This window comes from Dicentrarchus labrax, unplaced genomic scaffold (genome assembly GCF_905237075.1).
Source record: "Dicentrarchus labrax unplaced genomic scaffold, dlabrax2021, whole genome shotgun sequence".
Lineage (NCBI taxonomy): Eukaryota > Metazoa > Chordata > Actinopteri > Moronidae > Dicentrarchus > Dicentrarchus labrax.
This window is the reverse complement of record NW_026136711.1, coordinates 25,329,293-25,351,046: the sequence shown is the minus strand read 5'-3', so window position 1 is coordinate 25,351,046 and position 21,754 is coordinate 25,329,293. Positions and strand designations below refer to the sequence as shown.

General features: G+C 40.3%; 1 protein-coding gene across 2 annotated transcripts; it reads left to right on the top strand.

Annotated features, from left to right (window-relative positions):
• Window positions 1–1,781: 1,781 nt before the first annotated feature.
• Window positions 1,782–10,941, top strand: fam210b (family with sequence similarity 210 member B). 2 transcript variants are annotated; one of them, XM_051415553.1, is made up of 4 exons: window positions 1,782–2,285; window positions 2,376–2,488; window positions 7,731–7,924; window positions 9,971–10,941. In XM_051415553.1, exons 1-4 carry the CDS (start codon window positions 1,958–1,960, stop codon window positions 10,185–10,187), a joined length of 852 nt encoding a protein of 283 aa, XP_051271513.1. In that variant the 5' UTR covers window positions 1,782–1,957; the 3' UTR covers window positions 10,188–10,941. The 2 variants fall into 2 exon arrangements, with proteins under 2 accessions (XP_051271513.1, XP_051271512.1); XM_051415552.1 differs by having other exon boundaries at window positions 1,782–2,488.
• The last annotated feature ends 10,813 nt before the right edge of the window (window positions 10,942–21,754 follow it).

The window sequence follows — 21,754 nt, the reverse complement described above, 5'->3', positions numbered from 1 at the left end:
GTCCTGAAAATGATTAAATCAGAGCTTACTCATGTCAAGCCACTTCAAAAATAATATATAGTAAAATACGGGAGATCAATATTGGTGTAAGATTTAAACCGGATTTACAGAAAGATAGAGTTTAAAGACATTAATTCTGACCTAAAATAAAATACATTTCTGGCCAATATTACAGTCACCTTTTCCATTTCATTCTCTATGTTTGACTGCACTGTCTTAAGTTATTATCTGATATCAAAGATAAGGAACTAAACTGAACTCCTTCCCCTTCCTTCTGGCTGTTGGAGGCAGAGGTTCACATTAAAGATACTTCTGACTGGTACTCAGATATATCACCTTTTTAAAAATTCACATTCAGTGGTGTCTCCTGCTGGCAAGTCAATGTCCAATTCTTAACTAATAAAATCATATTTTACACAACCACAAATATGAAGAGGAGGTTTAAAATAAATAGCTATTTTAAAATCAACCCACATGTTGATCTTGTTGCTTTGCTGAGGAAAAGGTCAGAGGCTCCGTTGGTGCACAGACTGTGGGACGTTTTTTGTGGCTTCCTGCCAAACCTCCCACCCTCTTTATCTCACTCCTTTCTCTCCACCTTGTGCGCGCTGATGCAGTTCTGACTGTACCACGTGTTTAACAAAAACGCTGTAAATGTCACACACAAGTGCCCTTTTACATCTTAAAGTATCATTTTTGAATCACATGATGCAACAGTTACCACGGACAAGCTTCAGCATTCTCTGATAAACAACAACAAAGTTTTTTCTTTTCTCACATTGGGTGAGATTTCTGAGCTCGTGCTTTACCACCACTTCCTTTTTAGGTTGGGCTTTTTGTTTGTACATCTATCTGGTTTTGCATAGGCATGCAAATTCACATGAGAAACGTAAAGGCAATGGTTCAATGAAAACTCTAGTTTTAAAAAAGGTACTTGAGTATTTCCCCTTTTACGCTTCTTTATTCCCCAACTACATTTCAGAGGGAATAATGTAGTTTTTACTTTATAGTTACTATGAAGATCAAGATGTGAGATGTAGACGGCTGAAAAACATCACGTCGACAGTTAAAAATTACTTTTAATATCTGTGTCTGTTATTTGACCAGCCTTATCTCCCCATAACACACAGTAACATCCATAAAGAGAAGATAAGAGAAAGCAGTTAAACTATATATTCTGTGTTATCACAATAATTTTGTGTGTTTATGTTGTTTTAGTCTTTGTTGTACCTCCAGCATGCTCATATATTTACCTTTTTCTATTTCATGGACTGTTCACATCTTGATTTTATAACTTGTAATTGTTTCCTTTTGTTTGTTTAATTTTCTTTTTTGTCTTTTTGCGCCTTCCAACTTTCACCTCCTTCCTCCTCACAATTGATTCAGATACACATGTACCTGGTTAATCAGATCAATGAATTAAAAGGAACTGGTTTGTATTGTGAAACAACAATATTCAAGACTCAATCTGTTTCTTCTCTACCTGAAATGGAGGAAAATCTCTGAGAAAGCATGTGGGAAAATAACAAATAGACTAAATGTGTACTGAACTTCACACATTTAAAGCAATGAGTCAGCAGTTTGGACTTGAAGAGAATTGAATGTATTATTGTAGGAATACTTTAACCAGGAGCTGCCTGACTTTAAAAAACACACACATTGCCCTCAGCTACATTTACTCCACATACGGTTCATGATATAACTCAATAGTAGGAATTAACACGGTTACACCTTTAAGTACTCCCTCCCTCCTCTCCAGGCTTTACTATCTGCGATTGCGCGTCAGCCCTCATTGGCTGTCGGTGATAATCGGTCAACAAGCGGACCGGAGAGAGGCTGGAGGGCTCAGGGCAGCATGTTTACAGCTACTCATACTCCTAATTAGTTCTCTTAGACTATTTACTCGCTTCTTTTTTTTAAATCCCGAAACGACAGTGAGCTCGTTTCAGGGCGGACAATGTTTTTGTGTCGCACGGGGAGGCTGTCTGCAGCGGCTCTGGATCAGGCTTTCAGGTCAACGGGCTCGTTTCTAGTGCAAGTTAAAGCAAACAGACTGAGGGACGTCACTTTGACATTACGCAAGGACTACACGTCTCAGGGACACCGGTGTTTCTGTGCATCCGTCGGGGGTGGCGACTCAACTCGTGCGCACCTGCGGAAACAACAACAACAACAACCACAACCAGACCAGAACCGGGACTCATCGTCTGGTTTTGTCATCGCGGACTGGGGTCACTCGGACCGGGTGGCTGTGAATCTCTCCAAACGCGTGCAAAGTGAAGGCGGTAATAGAGATATTGGCAGACAGCCGCTGGTCCGTGCGAACAGGCGCCACAGCAGCGGAGGAGAGCCGGTTGGTAATGTTTTGTTTACAGGTAACTGGGGGGTTTCCAGTCTACGCTGCTCCACCAGGACCATGCAGACCAGAGCCTCGTCCACGACGAAGCGCGACCCCGGCGAGGAACATTCGGTTGACAGCAACAAAGGGGTAATTTAAAACTATTCAGCTCCAAGTGTTTGCCTAACCCCAATGACCAGTTAAATAAGAGCACACAGGTCCGAGTCTGTGTGCACATAGTGTTCAACTGGTGGTGGTGGTGGTGGTTGGGGGGGGTCCCAGTGGCGCCAAGATTAAACACAAACCCCCATAAAATATGCAGAAAGCTACCCGCCTGCCCGGGCCTCTTTAGGTAACAGCCAGCATGCAGGCTTGTTATACAACACTGCGTGACGCGCACAGCTGTGTGGGCTGTCTGCGTGTGCAGGAAGGAGCTCACAGGAGTCCATGCATAACTGATCTGCGTTTACAACTTGGAAATGAACTTACAGAAGTGTCAGTTAAAGAGCTGAGAGCTTGCTGACTCACTGACGGCTGTCTGTTCAAACTGCAGAGTCATTACTGCTGACTGCCTGTTTATAGAAAGTCACAGAATGAGTCAGTGTGTGCATGTGCTCTGGTGGGGAGTCAACAGCAGAGAGCAAGAGGGATGTGGGTGAACTTGAAGCTGCAATGATCAGTTCATAGAAGGCCCAAAAACACACTGTTACATAACAACACAGCAATAATTACACAACAATAAACAGCCACACTGTGGTACTCAGGCTAAATGCTAATGTCTGCATGCTAACGTGCTCACAATGACAGGCCATGTTCTCCATCTTAGTTTAGCACATTAGCATGCTGACATTTGCTCACTGTCACAAAGTGCAGCTGAGGCTGATGGGAGTGTCATAGGTTTTGAAGAAATGCGATTATAAACCAGAGTATTGGAAAAATGTAACATTTTCACCTGATTGTGACGCTAGAGGAAGAGTCAGGGGGATTACAGTATTCATCGTGTTGGCACCAGAAATATCTGTACCCATTATAGCAGTGCATCCAGTAGGTGTTTATTCCAGTCTGGACCAAAGCTGTGGGCTGACAGACATTACCATCCTGCCGCTAGCATGGCTCCAAAACTCTAACATATTGTCTGCTCAAAAACCGTAATCCAATGAAAACAGCTATTCTTTTTGCAAAAAATATATTTAGCAGGTGTATTGTCCGATATGCACTTATATGTTTGGGTTCAGCAATGTGGCTAAAAAAGTCTAACTTGATCTTTTCAGGCTTGGGGTCAATTCAGGATTTCAAATGACGTTTCTTTCCAGGAAAACTGAAAAAAGAGACCAGAAAGGTTTGAAGAGAAAGTCTTGCGGTCATCTAAAGATAGATTCAAGCCAATATCCTTCTCCTCAATATGCACTTCCTGTGTAAATATTGATTAAATAGCCACTTTTCAAGCAAGCAGCTAATGTAGGTAAATTGCAATACTGCCTTTTTAAATGGAGTAGGTAAACTGGATTCAGGTGGATCCTGTCTCTTGTCTGGGTGCCTTAAAAGAGTACTCATCGATTCAGCATTACACTACCATGATGTTGTCAGACTCACAATGGACAGTTGACAAAAAAGTAAATCAAAAAACTGATGTAGAGTTATCTTCTCTAATTCCACACATTTTTCTTACTTGTCAAAACGTGCTGCCCACATTACCCACAATGCAACCCCACCATCAACAGTTTGGTAAGATATTCAGGCGTGTTACACTAGTATTGGCTAATGTAGCCTCAAGCAGAGAGATAAGGAGTGAGCTATAGAGGTGAAATCACCTGAAGCGGTTTTAGAGTTCACGCAGCTCTCTACAACTTTTTCCACATCTGCATTTGTAGTATTAGACCGTTCTGTTGTAGGATGCTGCCTCCTGCAGTAGGGTACTGTTTTGTTCGGTTTTACTTTTTTCCAAGCCTGACACATAACGGTAACTTTTTTTCTTTTCTGCTTGAGCCTCTGACATTTCCCTCCCATTCTGTCTGCGTACGTGTGTGCATGTGAGCGTATCTTTGTCCGTGTTTGCTTGCCACTGGGACAAAAGCATATCTGCATGTGTCTTCATGCCTCTGAAAAGCTGTTATCAGACACAGCAGTCCCACTGTTCCCTCCCATACACCCTCCCCTGACACAACTCCCTTTTGGCCGCTCACTCACATGACCCTCCTACAGTTCTGCCCGCCTTTACTTTTTGCTTGGCCTGACTCGCCTCTGAAAAGCAAAAGGCCTGCTCCCTCGCCCGCTCTGGCCTTTCTATTGTCAATTGTTGGCAGGCCAGTGAATACATCACGCCCACTATGGCTTCATCCAGGGGGCTTGGGCCAAAATTTTGCAAGACAAAAGATCAACTTGTTTTTCTCCTGTCCCCTTCTTTTCCTTCTCTTCTTCATTAATTGTCTGACTCAGGCCAACAAAGGACAGTGCAGCGACAAAAGGCCTCAACGGATATAAATTAAAGTTACTGCCAAATGTCACATGGCAGTGAACGGACAGTGGGCTACATCGGTCTTTCACAGCAGCTCGATTTCTAATATTTTTTGTCACATTTGCAACCATCTCAAAGATTATTACACCAATGGGATGCTTTCATATTTCAAACCAATATAGAAGAATCATGGAGTTACTGCACGGTAACTTCCATACTTTTAGTGGCACAGACGGAATTGCTTTGGTACTACCGGGTACTGAAAAATGCCTCGTCATTCTGTACCAAATTTCAATACCTAAGGAGTTAATCTCTAGGTTCTTTCTTTGTTTTACTGCCAGCTGCTTATCTGCACAGACAACTGAACTTTGTGCACTGCTGCTTGTTAGCTAGTGCCAGTGCAGCTAATCTGTATCCACTCATCAGTGAGTCAGCGCCAGCTCATCCTCTCCCAATGCGTGGCGGGGATAAATAAGCTGGAGCTGAGGTGGAGAACATTTCTGACAGCAAAAGCTGACATGGTGAAGGGTTGTCAGATCCGTGCTAGCTACTCTTTAGCACGGAGGAAGTCAGAGCTCTCACTCTGCCACCATTTCCCGGTACCACAAATGTCATTCCCCCTCTTCTTCTTTGGATTAGGCAGACTAGACGTTACAATGCTGTATTGCTGCCATAATGTTTAATGTTCCTCTTCTGATACTGGTATTCAAACTATACCTACCTACCCAGCAGCACTCAGCAAATGTGAACTTTTTGTTAAACATGTAGGAGTTATAAACGTCAAATCAATGGAACCACTTTTGAATAGGGAACAATAAATATGCTGTATATATTTTAGCTATAAACCTTCTAGAAAATCTAGAGAGCATTACATATACAAATTACTACTACTATTTGTTTTTGCATTTTTGTAAGACTTAAAAGTTACTCTTTAATTGCATATCGCCAGGCGCCACAGTTGCTCTTCACCAACTGCAAGACCCAGAGCATGATGGGAAAACTCCTGGCTGTCGCCTGATCTAAGAGCTGATTGGCTCTGACAGCAAAGACCATGTTTTCCAAATTTTTTGTGTGGTTGATTACTACTACTACTACTACTACTACTAAAACTACAGGCATCCTAAAGATGATCTAACAGGATGTAAACATTTCTGTGACTTCCTGTATATTCTTTGAACGTTCCACCTTCACTGCAGCTTTTTGTCACCACCTGCTGCCGCCGCCTGACCTTTTTTCAGGAGAGGTGCAGTTCATCTTGAAGGAGCCTATTTTCCCTTAGCCTACATTTTGTCCTCATCACTACTGACCTTGACTGTATAATCTACTATAATAAAAGATTGCCTGTTAGAGAAGTCTCTGTAGGAAGTATTCTGTTGTAGGCTCAATGTCAATATTTTGACTAAAAATAAATTCATTCCACACAGGCCTGAGCTACTTCCTGTTTTCTCAAAGAAGTACTGAAGGACTGCCTCTATGAAGAAAATATATTTGAACAACGTGACTTCAGATTGAACCACTAGACACAATGCCCTCCTCTCAGCTCCCATTTTCCGGTTTCAGTTTAACTTCCATAATAATCAAAAAGGTTTTTTGTTTTTTTTAAAGCACTGTTATACCTGTTATTCATGTTCTGCTGTATTAAACATACTGCTGTGAAATGCAGCCCTGAAAGGTTTAGTCAGAGGTAGGATTATGTTTATTTACATGCCGTACTCTGAACATACTGCAGGCTTTCTCCCTTTTTAGATTCAGTAGCTGCTCTGTGAGTCACGTCTACACCATCGAGCTCTGTGGTGGTCTGTTGTCTGCAGTGGTGGTCTTATTGTTGTTGACTGTGTTGTAGTTCACTAATCTGTTTCACTGCCAGCGCACACTGGAGTGACCTTCCTGCTCTCTGCTGCATGTCAGACAGCTGGATTGTGTCTCGTGCTTGTTCATCTTGGAGAGTGGTGTGTCTGGAGGTCACAGACACAGAGTAATGTGTGTATTTGTGCACTTTGTGTGTAGGTTTTTGTCAGAAAGAGTGACAGACTTTGTTCGTGTGTGTGTGTGAAAGGGTGAGTGATAAAGTGAATTACTTAAAACTACACAGCAGCACTGTTTAATCAGCTGACTTGGCTGTATGATGAATAGAGGAAGCTCCTAAAAGTCCAGGCTTTGTTTGACCTAAAGTTTGGACTAGATGACACAATCACAGCATACAGTATTCTATTTCTACATTATGATGATACATGCATTCCTACATCTGAACTAAAAATATTTTTAGTTTGTTACAGCTCAGTTTGAACTTTAACATACATCTTTTGTTTGGTGATTCTGCAGAGCATCAATAATGGGAAATTCTGGTATTTGTTTTGATAAATTCTGTAACCAGATATTGTTCTGAGTGGGTCTAACTTGGAAATGCAAACAGCAGTAACCCTGGCATTAAGGTTAAAAGGTCATAAATTGAATTTTTACATCATCTGTAAATGCTTTCCTTTAGGTCTCTATCAACAAGTGTTTTGTTCAGACAAGAGTCACAAATTGATGTCACGCTTTGGTGTCATCACTTGTTCTGCTTTCTTTCGGCAGTAAAGTATACAACATACCAACACCTAACACATAACCCATGTCAAGTGGATATTAAAGTTAATAATTGGTTTGTTGTTTGAGCTTTTTTGCCTTGTGTGTTTTAATCCAACAAATTGTCAAAATCTCCATCTTGAAGCTCGTCAGTTTTGTAGTTTGAGGAGGCCTGTGGAATATGAATGTGACAAATGTCACGATTTTGTATGCAGAGTGGAAACCATCCACACAATTTTAATGCACTACCTCTTTGCCATTCTCATCGCCTATCTGTTTTTGTCTGGATGTGCAATCTGTCTTACAGACACAATCTTTCTTTGTCTTGCTCACTTCCACCTATTTTGCTCTCCCTTTTGTTTTTTTGTCCAGGAGGAGCAGAATTTAAAGGAGGCCTCTACAACCTCCTCATCCACCTTGAATGCCCCGAGGGAGCCAGAGGCAGGAAAACCCAACAAGACCCAGCAGTTAAAGAAAGTCTTCAAAGAATATGGAGCAGTGGGAGTTTCCTTTCACATCTGCATTTCCCTCATGTCCCTGGGAATGTTCTATCTCCTCATATCCAGGTAACAAAACATCACATTATTGCTTTTTCTACTAATGGCCACATACAGTTCTCATTTTTTCTAAAAGAAGAGGAGTAGATCTAGTGGTAGAGCTGGCGATTTACCATGTTCTGTTCGAATCTCTCTCTCTAGTTGGTAAGTAAACGCTAGTGCTTGATTTCTGGAAGAGTGAAACTTGTGACACAACGAAATAAATGAATAAATTTGTAACATAGGAAATGGACGTTTTTCTATCTCCATACGATAAAGATCGTCATATCGCACAGCCCTAGTCCACATAAATTATATAAAAGCAAACACATGAAACTCCTCCTGAGTATTTTGAAAGTATTTGGGGAAATGTAGGAAATCACTGCCTGGAATAAAAGCAGATGAAGCAGGCTGAAGATAAATAACTGGAACGCATCAAACATCACTTACTGATTTTATCCAGCAGTGTGAGAGCATCCGAGTGAAACATTTCCTTTAAACCGAAAGATGTACACAGGAAATGACTGACCCTTGGGCGGCTTTTACACATAGGAATGCAATATGTCTGGTGCAAATTGGCAGCAAATGGGACCCGTTATGAAAGAGAGGCAAAGCACGGGCTCTTGAAAATGTCCACTCAGTCAGCCACATTACACCGGCCCGGCTGTTGTTGAAATATTACTACTGAGCTGAATCAGACACGGGCACTAAAATCATGTTGAGCGCCTGAATAAAACATGAGTTCATTTTCTCACCTTGCATCTTGTTTTTTTTTTTGACTTGTAACTTTACAACAGCACGTGCAGCATTTTAAATCTTTGACACTACATTCAACAATCTCATGCATTTTGTAACCTATTGATGGTGACAGACAGTGGAAAGCTGAAGCAGTGCAGCACAACTTTAGTTTTGGCAAGTGTACCGGTCCAGACAATTTTTCAGGCCCTTGTCTGTCTGTCTGTCTGTCTGGCCACATGCCAAGGGCTTGAATACCAGAGAGACTTGGCAGAGATTATCTGAGAGCTTAGAGATTTCCTTGTATAGCTGATAATGGCCCTTAAAGTGAAAGCTGACTCTGTAGCTAGCAACCGTTGAGTATTATCACTGTGCAGCCACAGTGCCCAGGCATGTGGCCTGCTAATACAGTGCTGTGTGCTGGGCAAACAGTTGTCAGGGTGCAGATGGATCTTTATATTTAGCTGACTAAAGTTTGCTGAGTGCAACAGAGCTGTTAATGTGAGAGAGAGATGCTGTATTGATTGAAGCGGCTCTAAGCCTCGTGTTAGCACATTCTTTACATATTTATTTCCCCGAATAGCTCAGATGAAAATGCCACGGCTCTACAAAACTCTACAAAAGGCAGTGATACATGTAGCTTGTTAAGCCCGCTTTGATTTGTGTAATTTCATGCTTGTAGTGCTTCTTATGCTAATCAGTTTAAATGGGTCAAAAGGCTGTAAAATAAACTATTATACAACATTTTTTATTGCACACAGCTCCCTCTGGTGGAGATGAGGTGATTTGCACTTCCAACCAGTTACATAGAACCAAAAAGGGAGGAACTCTACTTGTTTACTTTCATATGTAATCTCTTGAAATCCGGGAGCAAAAGCTAAGCTGTAACAAAGAAAAGTTGCTCCTGAAGCACCTTAAAAGTTTTTTGGAAATGTTGGTTTTGGGATGTTGTAGTAACCCAGACCCAGTCTATATACAGTCTTGTTATTAATACATTACATGAGGGTTTGTATGGCTGAGGTTGCTGAATGTCCAAATATTATTATTATTATTATTATTATTATTAATTCTCAATATATTGGGTTTATCATAACATCTCTTATTTAAATTTATTCTTTATTCATTTCACTTCTGTATTTTGTCCATTGTATCTTCTCATTGTTACTGATTCATTTTGTTATTAATGTTTGTTTAATATATATAAATAAGCCTAATGTTGGGTTATGATTGTGCGTATTCATTTAATCAAAAGGAAAACTGTAGGAATAAAATGTGAGTCATTGGCTAATATGTGAATTCTCTGTGCTTCTAACTACTTTTCTGTGTCATTTGTCTCCCCAGTGGGATCGATATGACGGCCGTGCTGTGCAAACTGGGCTTCAGCGAGGCGGTCGTTCGGTCTAAAATGGCAGCAGGGACGAGCACGTTCGTCTTAGCCTACGCCATCCACAAGCTCTTTGCTCCAGTTCGCATCAGCATCACTCTGGTGTCTGTACCTCTCATCGTGCGCTACTTCAGAAAGACTGGTCTCTTTAAACCACCTACGCCTGCACCCTGATGACCCTTCTCTACTCCTCCGCTGTCTCATTAGGCAACAGACATCCTGACTGTTAATGGCCATAATTAAAACGCGTGTATACATTCTTACTCATTGCCTTCATCTAGAAATGCCTCGTCTTTTCTCAGTTGTCGTTGTGAATTCAGTTTAAGTGTATTTAGAGTCATGCCTTAATATGTGTGCATTCCAAAAACCAGAAAACTAAAACTAAAAACTATTTATTTACAATCAGAAGTATGATCAGGGATTTTAAGTTGTAGTCATAAGCTCTTTCAGTAGGCAGGTTTGTCTCTCAATGCTGTGAATGTTCCCTATGGGGACAAGAGGAAAAAGCTGATCTCCCCTCCACTGTTCGCTGACTAGGCCATGTTCTGGTGTTATGTGAATCAGCAGAATCTCTCTCTCCCTCCCTCTCTCTCTCTCTCTCTCTCTCTCTCTCTCTCTCTCTCTCTCTCTCTCTTTATATCACTTTGTTGTTCCTCTCCTATCCTCACTTTTTCTCCCCATCTTCTTTCCATCTTGTTCTTTTCTTCTTTTATTGCAAGCTATGGATGAAGACTGTTGGTTTGTCTTTCTCTCTCTCTCTCTCTCTCTCTCTCTCTCTCTCTCTCTCTCTCCTTATATCACTTTGTTGTTCCTCTCCTATCCTCACTTTTTCTCCCCATCTTCTCTCCATCGCTATGTATGAAGACTGTTGGTTTGTGAGGGGTTTTTTTTGTCTGTATTTAACTATTAAAAGGGATGTTCTCTATTATATTTGGTGTGTTTTTGTTATGAAATACCATTATAGTACCATAAGTCAATTAGGTCATATTTACTAGTCACAGAGATTTTTTTTCCACAATTATTTTTACTTTATATGGACACTGCAGATTTCAACGTTTTAATTCAACCCTTTTTTTTTAAATCACAGGGATGACACAGTTAGAATATCCAAGCTGCTTTGTGCTCCCCCCTCAGGTTTTTCAGTATTTGTTACTGCAATTATATTGTTACATTTCTTTTCCACCTAATATATATATATATATATATATATATATATATATATATATATTGATGTATGTGAGGTAAAAACACCACCTTTGGTTACACTTCTCCTTTTTTACCACACTGGGGAGCTCCTGAACTACAAGTACAGTGCTGTTCTTTCTCCAGTCCTCTGATACGACCACATCGTACAGTTCACATCTCTTGTAAGATTGAATGTTTTTGTAATTGTCTTCAAGATAGTTACAAGCATCATCTCACAAGTAGAAGCATCACTCCTCAAGTGTTGTAGAGTGTGACAGATTGATGTCTAGAAGGCAATGAAGAAGTCGGTGGACACATTTTGTGAAATTACAAAAATGTTATGTTACACATGATACCTGGATAATACTTAAACAATAAAACAAAGGCTTGAAAAAACTATATGATTAAGGTTTAAATAAAGCACTGCCATGATGGCGCACCATGTTTTTTCCTAAGGGGTTAGGTCATCATACACTGACCAGTTTTTGTCCTCATAAGAATTCATTATTTCTGGCTGTTTTATCACAGCAGGTATGGTGCCATCTCTCCCTTTCCTCCTGTCCTCCTCTGTCTTTCCTTGAAGGTTTGATGGGTCAGCCAGCACAGCGAGCAAACCTCAGCTGGTGTGGTGTCCCTGAAGATCTGCAGTGTATTGAATGGTAGCTGCCTCGAACAAGACCTTATCTCTCTCTCTCGGTGTGTGTGTGTGTGTGTGTGTGCGCCTCTTGGCCCGGTAAATAATTCAAGTCAGGAGAGTTGTATAAGGAGAACTAAGAGTGCATGGTGGTCTGTGCCAGATATCAGCCCCGGTTTTTCAGGAATAGGAGCTTTGGCAGCACTGTGACACGAACTGATACAAACGATCTTACACACACACACACACACACACACACACACACACACACACACACACACACGAAGAAGGAGAAGCCTGGGCCTCATTAGCCATGATGAGGACAGGGAGCTGCCATTGCCTCTCCATCCCCTGCATGTCCCCCATGGCTAAGAACAAATTGGTGACAGCGCTCCCAGCCACTCTGTCGGGCTACCTGCAATGCATTGGGCTCTGTCAGGCTCCTCTCCTTCCACACTGCTGTGCATTTGGGTATCAGTGTGTGTGTGGAGAGAGAGAAAGGTAGACACACATGAGAAAAAGAAGAGAGGGGCAGATCAGCTCCTTGGTTACACTCCCTGTCACCTTTTGCTCGGCCCAGAACTGAGTCGTGATACGAGTGCAGCACTTCATCTGGTTGGCCTCGAGTTTGGTGAGGGGGCCCCTCCTGCAGCAGGAGGGGTTCAAGGGGGTTCAATTCCCTGCCTCAGCTCCTGACTTGTGCCCGCTGCACCTTTTTATTAAAGTCAGATACACCGTCAGCGTCACCACTGTCAGAGCAGCACACAGAGTGAATCCATTATGGCTGTATATTCAGACCCAGACTGCATTTCTGACACAAGAGTTGGAAGGCGTGTGTGTATAGTAGTTGCAAAGTGCTGATGCATGCAGCGATATATAAACATATGGCAACAGCACATACCTTATTTCTCACACACACACACACACACACACACACACACACACACACACACACACACACACACACACACACACACACCTTATACGCACACTCACACTCACTTCCTGACAAGCTGCCTTTTTCCCCCTTGCACCTTCTTTTATTTAATTTCTTCATTATTTTTTCTTGCTATTTCCTCTCCATCATTTTCTGCACCTGCTCATTATCTCCCCTTATTACCTTTCCCCCAGCGTCTCCCCATCTCCTGACCTGCTCAGTAAACTTGTTAGCCCTTCAGAGTGTCAGTGTCTAGACGGAGAGGCACCTATTCCGTCAGCCTCGTAGGTTCAAAGACATCCTGTGAATTTCTTTACAGGAAGGGGCTGGCATAAAGTTTCAAGGTGCACGCAATCATACACACTGCGTACACAAACACACACTTATTCCATCTCTCTCTCTCTCTCTCTCTCTCTCTCTTGCTCTCTCTCTCTCGCCGGCTCACCATCCTCCACCATCCTCTTCTTTTTTTTTGCTTTAACCCTCTTTTCCTCAAATTTTTTGGCCACTCCTCTCCTTCTCCCCCACTCGCTCTCTCGCCCGAGCATCTCTCTCTTTCGCTCTCTTTTCCTCCCTCTCCATATCTCTCCTCTCCCGTCTCCGAGTTAAGTTTAGCAGATGCACCTGATGGCAGCATCATCCTGGAGCACCTGTCAGCTGTCTGCCTTCATCACGGCTCCTCTGCTGCCACAGGGGCCACGGGGAAGTAAACCTGGAGACAGTCGCTACTATCAACACCTGCATCTTATTATTTTAAACACCGGTGCCAGTCAATTTCCACCAGAGATGCATGCATTTTTATTTATTTTTTTGTTGTTGTGTGTGCTGCCTCCTCATTCTCATTGCTCCTCAGGATTCAGAAGCTCAACTGTTAAATGTGAGCAATTATAATCGAGCAGAGAGGGAGGTGAGGTTGGATACGGAGAGGCATACGGAGAGTTTATCTAACCAGTGGCAGAGAAGAGGAGGAAGAGGAGGCAGCAGCCATAAGTTGTCAAAGTGTTTTTGGCAGTTGTGGATTATGTTTTTGACTGTCTGTTACTGCAACTTAGCTGAATGCCTGTCACCCGTCTAACAGGCAGCTGGGTCATTCAGTTTGCGCTTTGTTAATGCAATACTTCCAAATGCTAGATACAGTGTACTGCGACACATTTTGTTGGCCTTTCTCAGTCCAACTAATGCCACAGATTCCCTTTTAAGTCAAACTGTGGCCTCTCTTTTATCATAAGTGGAGTCACAATGTTTTTTTTTTGTTTGTTTTTTTAAATGGGATTATGGGATTTGTTTCCACACAAGATTTCCTGATAATGATTTACTCAATAAATATTAAACATATTCAGCATTAGATCCTAGATTTTATGCAAAATGAAATACAACCAACTCTCCTATATAATTTGATTTCATGGTTTATATTTACATCCAGAATTGGCAGAGTGCAACTGTGATGTCCTATAGCATCCCATATAATTGATATTCCGGGTGCTATTTATCATATATTTGATATGCTCACCTATGAAGGCTTCTCTAGAGCTTTCGTAGATGTTCTGCAGTGCGTTGCCTTCTGGTTTATCATATTCTGTCTTCTCCCTACATATACAATACATAGTGTGTGACATTGGCATTTAGCAATGGTGATGCGGAGCCAGGGAATAATTTTCCCCAATCCGTTCCACTAAAATCTCTTGTTAACAATGAGGATGCATTTGATAAGCATGCATTGTGTTGTATTGTTAGTGAAAGTCTTATTCCCACTTAAATTATCTCTAGAGAGTATGAATGCAAAAACTGACTCTTGTTTAGGAGAACTCAGATGTTTCTTTGTCAATAATAGGATTAATTTACAGTATGTTGTTTTTGGGATGTTCAAGTTGCCACATGAAGATCTAGCAAGCTCTGCAAGATCTAATGGAAGTGCAGCCAATTGCGATACACTCGTCATGCCTGTAGATTTATATAGAGAGGAACGATGTATACAGTATATCTTCTATCTGCAATTATTCTTCCTTTTTGACAGAGGAACAATAGCAATGACGGCAAATGTCATTTGAACTGGCTGGTGCATCAGTAGGGATTATAATGTCTTGCTCAAGTACTCTGACAAAGATAGAAATTGTGACCTTCAGATGTCAAGCCTAAGAAGTTTACAATTGCCTCAAACTGTATCGAAACTATAATAATGATAAGCAATATACCAATAACCTAATCACTTGCAGTAAAACCAGCTATAATCCCTAATCAACATTTATGGAAGCTTCTGGTGTTTCATCTGAAACAATATTTCAAGATAACAGGGCCGAGATGATCAGTCATAATCAGTATGTCTGCACTCTGGGAGAGGAGTGAACCAAAACTACACCAAGTGCAGAAACTGCGCTGTAAACCACAACTGAGCTGCCATTACCGATCGAAGCCTGTTTGCCTGTACACACTTCAGAATGAATGCATCTCATAAATCCTCCCTAAACGATTCCTCCTTAAATTATTCCCACAGCTTAGACTGTCTGCTCAGTGGAAGGCGCTCATGGATCAAACCATTAACAGGAAACCAGGCCGGGTTGACGAGCAGAGGGCAACAAGCTCAGGCCCCAGATCATCACCCCGCTCCGACCCACCACCCTCTACAAACCTAATGGAAAGCAAACAGACAGACAATTTCTTTCAATTAGCCCGAACTGGCCGACCCAATAAATTTTAGTTTGTTCCTCAAGACGTAAGGGCCCTGTTGCATGTCCTGCTGAAAATGAAGACTAATGGGGTATTGTGGAGCTGCTGAGTGCCACTATACCACTCGCCCGCTCTTGTTTTTTTTCCCCCCCGGCCTTCCCTCCTTCCTTGAGCTAACTGGGATCAGTGCTGACCAGGCACAACACAAATGTTTAATACATTTATTCACGACTTGGATTAATTTTCTGTTTTAAGCATTATTCCTTAGCAGTTAGCTGAAGCTATTCATCACAGCTTGACAACAGCCGTGAACGCAACCATTGTTCACCCTCGGTGTCAGCTGAAGTGATGGCCTGCAGAGTAAGACTCAGCCACTCAGCTGCCTACTGAATTACTTCAACTTTTTATTTTTTTTATCTTTATATACAGTACGTTTTATGGGAATTTAGAGCTTCAATTCAAACTGAATTTTTGGAGCTGTTCAAAATGTGCTACAGAGTATGTTAATATTTTTAAGACTACTATTTTTATGTGTCACTGCCAAAGGGCTGTTGACTTTTCTAGTGGTGGAAGTATTCAGATCTATTACTGAAAGAAAAGTATAAATACTACACTGTAATAACACAAGTAAAAGTCCTATTCAGTAAATAAAAGTACAGAAGTATTAGTACATACAATAGAAAAAAGGGCAACACTTTTAATAAACACACTATAATGAAGTTGTACGTAGCTGTAAGTAAATATATAAGTGATTATCAATGCACAGTATTTGTCAGAAATATAACTTCACCTATAAAAACATATTCAATATTATAACTGTGTTTTACTATATTGTGATTCATGATCTTTTTATACACCGGACACTACTTGTGGGTGCCCACAGGAGTAGTTATATAGTTGTTGACAAATATATTAAAAAGGTGGGCTCAGTAATTCTGGAGAAAAATAGTTGATTGTTGAGTCTCATTCCCAAGTCATTGGTATTTGGCTTTTTTTGCAACTACCTTGGAGAACAAATGCCACCCGATACATTGTGTAGCTCTCTCTCGTTATTTAAAGATCTTGAAATGAGACTCAACAATCAACTATTTTTCTCCAGAATGACTAATAATTATATCTGCTTACAACTACTATTATGTACATTATAGTGTGTTATTCACCATTTATTAAATTTTAGTTTAAAGTTTATATACTACATATAAATGCTAAATAATGGGACTTCTGCCACAGTAAGTGCAGAGAATGGCCCACCTGAGTGTTATATTATTATTGATTTCATGTCCACGTCCATTTTACAGTTGTAGGTGGTGCAAATTTTATCTTCCATTTCTTTAGTTTAAATATTTTTTAATGTGCTCATATGTTTTCTATGTACAATCATAAGCTAAAATGTAATGGGTAAAAAACAGAAATAGCTGTCAAATTATTGTAAAGGTGTAAAAATCCTAATATTTTCCCTCTGAAAGGTAAAAGTATAAAGTAAGACAGAATTTGCAAACTTAAGTAATAGGACCTTGGATACATACTTGTACTTGGTTACTTCCCACCACTGAACTTTAATGGTCAGTTTTAGTTAAAGTCACTAGAGATAACCATTACAGAATACTGGTGGATGCCACTTTTCCTTTCGAAAAAACGGACATAACAGCAATGCCAATAACAACAATAAAGATGAATAATTTGAGATATATTTGCCATCAAACGCTGATGTATGGGACACCCTAAGGCCACCGCTGGTTGATGAGGGAAGAAACAAAGTTGCTTTGTCATAGAGAGAAAAATTAACTACAAGTGAACAGGGGGCAAGGGGACATTGATTTTACAATTCAGGACTCAATCAAAGAGAATTATGGATGGCAATACTACTGTGATTTGCCTGTGCTGCTCATTAAGCTTAACATCCATAGTGTATGTCTCCCCTCTGGCAATGTAGGAATAAGATTTACAGGAGCAGGTTAAACACAGTTCAATACTTGAGAGAGGTGAAGTCACATGATGGTTAATAAAGGTGGGTGAGCTGCAAGAGGTAGTCAGCGACAACACGTGGAGAAAAAGGAAGAGGAAGTAGAGGAAACCCGAGAGGAAGTGGACCAGATAGAAAAAAGGAGGAGAAGGAAAAAGGAAAAGAGGATGTACAGAAATAGAAAGACAAAGAGGGAGGGAGAAAGAAAGAAAGAGAAACGCCATTATTATAGCCTGAACAGATAAACTATGCATCAAAGTGTAGCGTTTATTGAAAAACCATTTTTATGTGTGCTTTGAGGGCATGAAAATGAGAGCCCTACGTTCAAACACATCAATACAACACTGCAGCAGCCAATGTATTTATTTATTTTTTTTCCCCAAGATTCCCAATCAGATCTTGTGGCTCCCTGCAGGCTTTTATGCCAGCCACAAATGGCGCGACTGCCAGACTGACAAACACGCAATCACTCAGAGTGGAGAGGGAAAAAAAAAGAAAAAGAAACACAGCCTCTCTCACTCAGCCTCCTATCACAAAGGCCCTTTTAATAAGCCCATGAAAAAGAGCAAGTAATCCTTTGTAATGATTTCATTAAATGCCCTCATCACACCTGGAGATAATTCCATTATGATTGTGGCAATAAAATGAGGTTTTCATCAAAACCTGCAGACAGAAGGAGGAAAAGCTATTATTCCTCTCATATTCAGATATGACGTTGCCTCTAATATTATGATATTAGACTATTTGGCAGGATTTATGACACTCAAGTCAATCCATTAGGCTTGTGGAGAGTTTCCCTACTGACAATGCCAGACACTTTTAACATGCTTCACGTTGCACCCGTGGAGGGATAATAATTTGTGGTGCTAGAAATCACGTACAATAAAGAAACTGCGGTATTTGCTGGTATACGTTATATTATTAGTAAGTGAAGGTTTTCAATTAGCTTTATACTAGGTAGAGAGGAAGGAAAACAATCTATTAATTTTGTTTCTTTTCCAGTGCCTCTACCTGTCACACGTGTTTTTACCTTAATAAACCTAACGCAGGCGTTAAACATGCTGGGGACAAATTTGCAAGCAAATGCAACACCAGTAAAATTAAAAGGTGTAAAACCCCTTAGAAACTGTGAATTTATCTGCCTTCACACTTCAGCATAATGGAAAAATAATAGATAATGTGTTTTTATTCTGATTGAAGTAGTGAAGCTCACATTGGTCTCCAACACCCCATTTGTGCATTCTTCTCTTTTTGAGTAAAACAGCTGTCAATGAGAGCTACACAAGACTTATTTGAACTGCTGAAAGAAAAAAAAAAAAAGGTAAAGATAAGACAGCAACTCACAAGTCTGGAATCAGGCCAATTATGTGCAGGTAGTGTACAGGGGGTGTACTGATGCTCTTTTGTTGAAAATAGCTGTGAGAGCCGAGTTGTGGGTCAGAAACCAAAATAATTGGTTAAAAATATTAAAAAAGCACTGTAGTTGGGCAATAATTAGCTGTGGATTTGTCACTACGAGCAACGCCTTTAACATTGGCTCCATTGTTAATAGTAAGATGTTAATTATGGCAGATTTTAATAAATCCTTCCGTCTACCAAACAGTGATGGGAGAGGAGTTTAAAATTACAGTAAAAAGACCAGAAAAACATGCTAATGTTGATTAAAGTTGGATATTGTGAGGAGATAACATCCAGGTAATCCTGTTTTTCCTCAGTCTGCATAAACACAAACCTACTGAAAATCAGGTCGAACCTACAAAACATTATAGAGAAAGAGGCAAAGAGGAAAAGAGAGAAAGAGGAGAGGGGAGAAAGAGAGTTTCATTACAAAGCGTACCAAAACAGAACTTCAGCACTGCCACAATTCTGTCAGCTGGCATTGTGCAGGTACAGTATAGGGCTCTCTACAGAACTTATATTATTGTTACAAAAATTCCCATACGGAAAAGAAAATGTGACAAAGGAGAAATGGTGAGGATACTGTGTGCTTTCTGGAGGAATTGGAAGCTATGTGTTTTTGGCATTCATGTCACAGCCCTTTTGAAAAATGCATCAAAGCAATTGCAGAACTCGTGGGACTGGGTTTGGGCACACAAAGTCGTGACCATCATCCAAACCTCAGTGGTGCGGATGGAAGGGAGCTGCAGCTTATAGTGGAGGGTTTGAAATGTGCTACTGTGCCACTTAATAATAAAAACAAGCGCCCTGCCAGACCATGGTAACACAGATTCCTGTCATTTCTGTGGATGTGCCTGTTTAGATGTAAAATGTGTGTGTGTGTGTGTGTGTGTGTGTGTGTGTGTGTGTGTGTGTGTGTGTGTGTGTGTGTGTGTGTGTGTGTGTACTAAAACAATTTGTCGGTGGAGGTGACTGGTATTTTTCATGCCTCTTGAAAAACTTGGAAACAGATTGTGTTGTTTTTCATGCTTACATTCACACATGGCTATTAGCTGAAATGCCTTCTGCTTTAAGAAGAACTCTCTTCCACCTTCTGCTCTGAGAAATCGTAAATAACGATGGCCACAGTCTAACTATGACTTTCTTACATGTGCACTGATGGTTAGGAATTGAAATGAGATCACTCGCAGATGGATAATTCCCCACAGATGTCGTACACTCCACTCATCTTCTGCTCTGTAATTCTTGGCCAAGACTTCTCTAAAAAGAAAAAATAAGTTCATCTCTCTGTGTGGTTAAAGCAGCAAAGCTCATGCTGTTACTACTACAGCTACTATTATTGCTTCTGATCTGTTTCTGGTAAGTAGGCCTACGCACATGATGTGTTCTCTGAAGAAGGTCATTACAAGTAAAGTCTGATTTTTAGGGTAGATAACACATATTGGTATTTTATCCCACAGTAAAATATCATAGTTATTGCATGAAGGCTGCAATGAACATTTCTTTTATTATCAATTAACCTACTAATTATGTTCTCAATCAACGCATTAATTGTTTTTTAAGTATAACATGTCAGAAGATTGTGAAGAATAACCATTATAACACCAAAACCAGAGCTCAAGATGCAACTCAGACTGCCTGTTTTATGCAACAAGCTGCCCAAAACCCCATTAATATTCAGGTTACAGTCATATATAAGAAAAAAAGCAACAAATCCTTAAGTTTGAGAAGCTGGAACCAGAAAATGTTTGACATTTTGGCTTGAAAATGGATTAAAACAATTATCAAAATAGTTGTCAATTAATTTTCTTTTGATTTCTTTTTTTTACATAATTACAGAAGATAAACAAAAATGTTTAATAAGGATCCTTTAAATTTGGTTGTTAAAGAACTGTGACCAAGATGTGAGACATTTTACAGTTGGGAAAAACACAAATATTAAGTGTTTGTGGTATTATTACTATATTATTATGTATCCTCAAACATATCTTACTATTTAACAGCTGACATATGAAAACCGATGTATCTGTGACACAGTAACATCAGCTGACTATTATTAGTTGGATTGTAATTAAACCTAGTTCTCTTCCTCCTCCTCCTCCTCCTCACCCCATCATATACCACTCCACTGGCCTGGTGGTCTTTAAAAAGGTCCTCGCTCTGTACACTGGCTGCAGTTGTACACAAGGTTCTGCTCTGTTTATATAAACCATGCAGTCTATGTTTCTAAGGTAAATCCACTGGAGGATATTGCAAAGCTCTCAACATGGTATTCATCATATTGTTGTTCCATATGGCAATTCAAACTATTCTGTATCCAGTACAGTACAGTATGTAGCCACAGATGTTGAGATTGGTATGTAGCTCTGTGGAAGGCTATTCATGCTGAACCTGAATAAACAATGAAAAACAAGATCAAACAATATTCATTCCAAAGCTTTGCATTTGGGAAATATGTTCAGTTGCATTTTGTTAACATACACACAATGTAAGGTTTATTGAGTTAGACTGACACCTACAGATCATGCAGGTAACAGGGTTTGTCTTAACAAATGAAACAAGAAATCCACTCAAACTGTTTTGTCTAAACACAGAATACTAATACAGACTAACAAGTGCAAGATCTTCACAACCAAACTTTGTTAGTCTGTCCTGAAATTAATTGCAGCTTTGGGACATCTTGCACCTGATATTATCTGTTACGGTGAGTCATGTTCCTGTAGTGAAAGAAGATATAAGGAGGTGATGCTACTGCACTTAATACACAGAATATTAGGAACATTTACTCTTTTCTTGAAGTAGGTGCAGGTAAAAAGCTACTGTCTCTTACTGATTCCAAATCACGAAAGGAGTTGTTTTTATTTATATTCAGTAAATTAAAAAACAAGGTTTTAATGTTTTTTTTATGTGTGTATTCAGTGTAAATTCCATGCATCAGGGTTGGGGGACCACCTCACCTT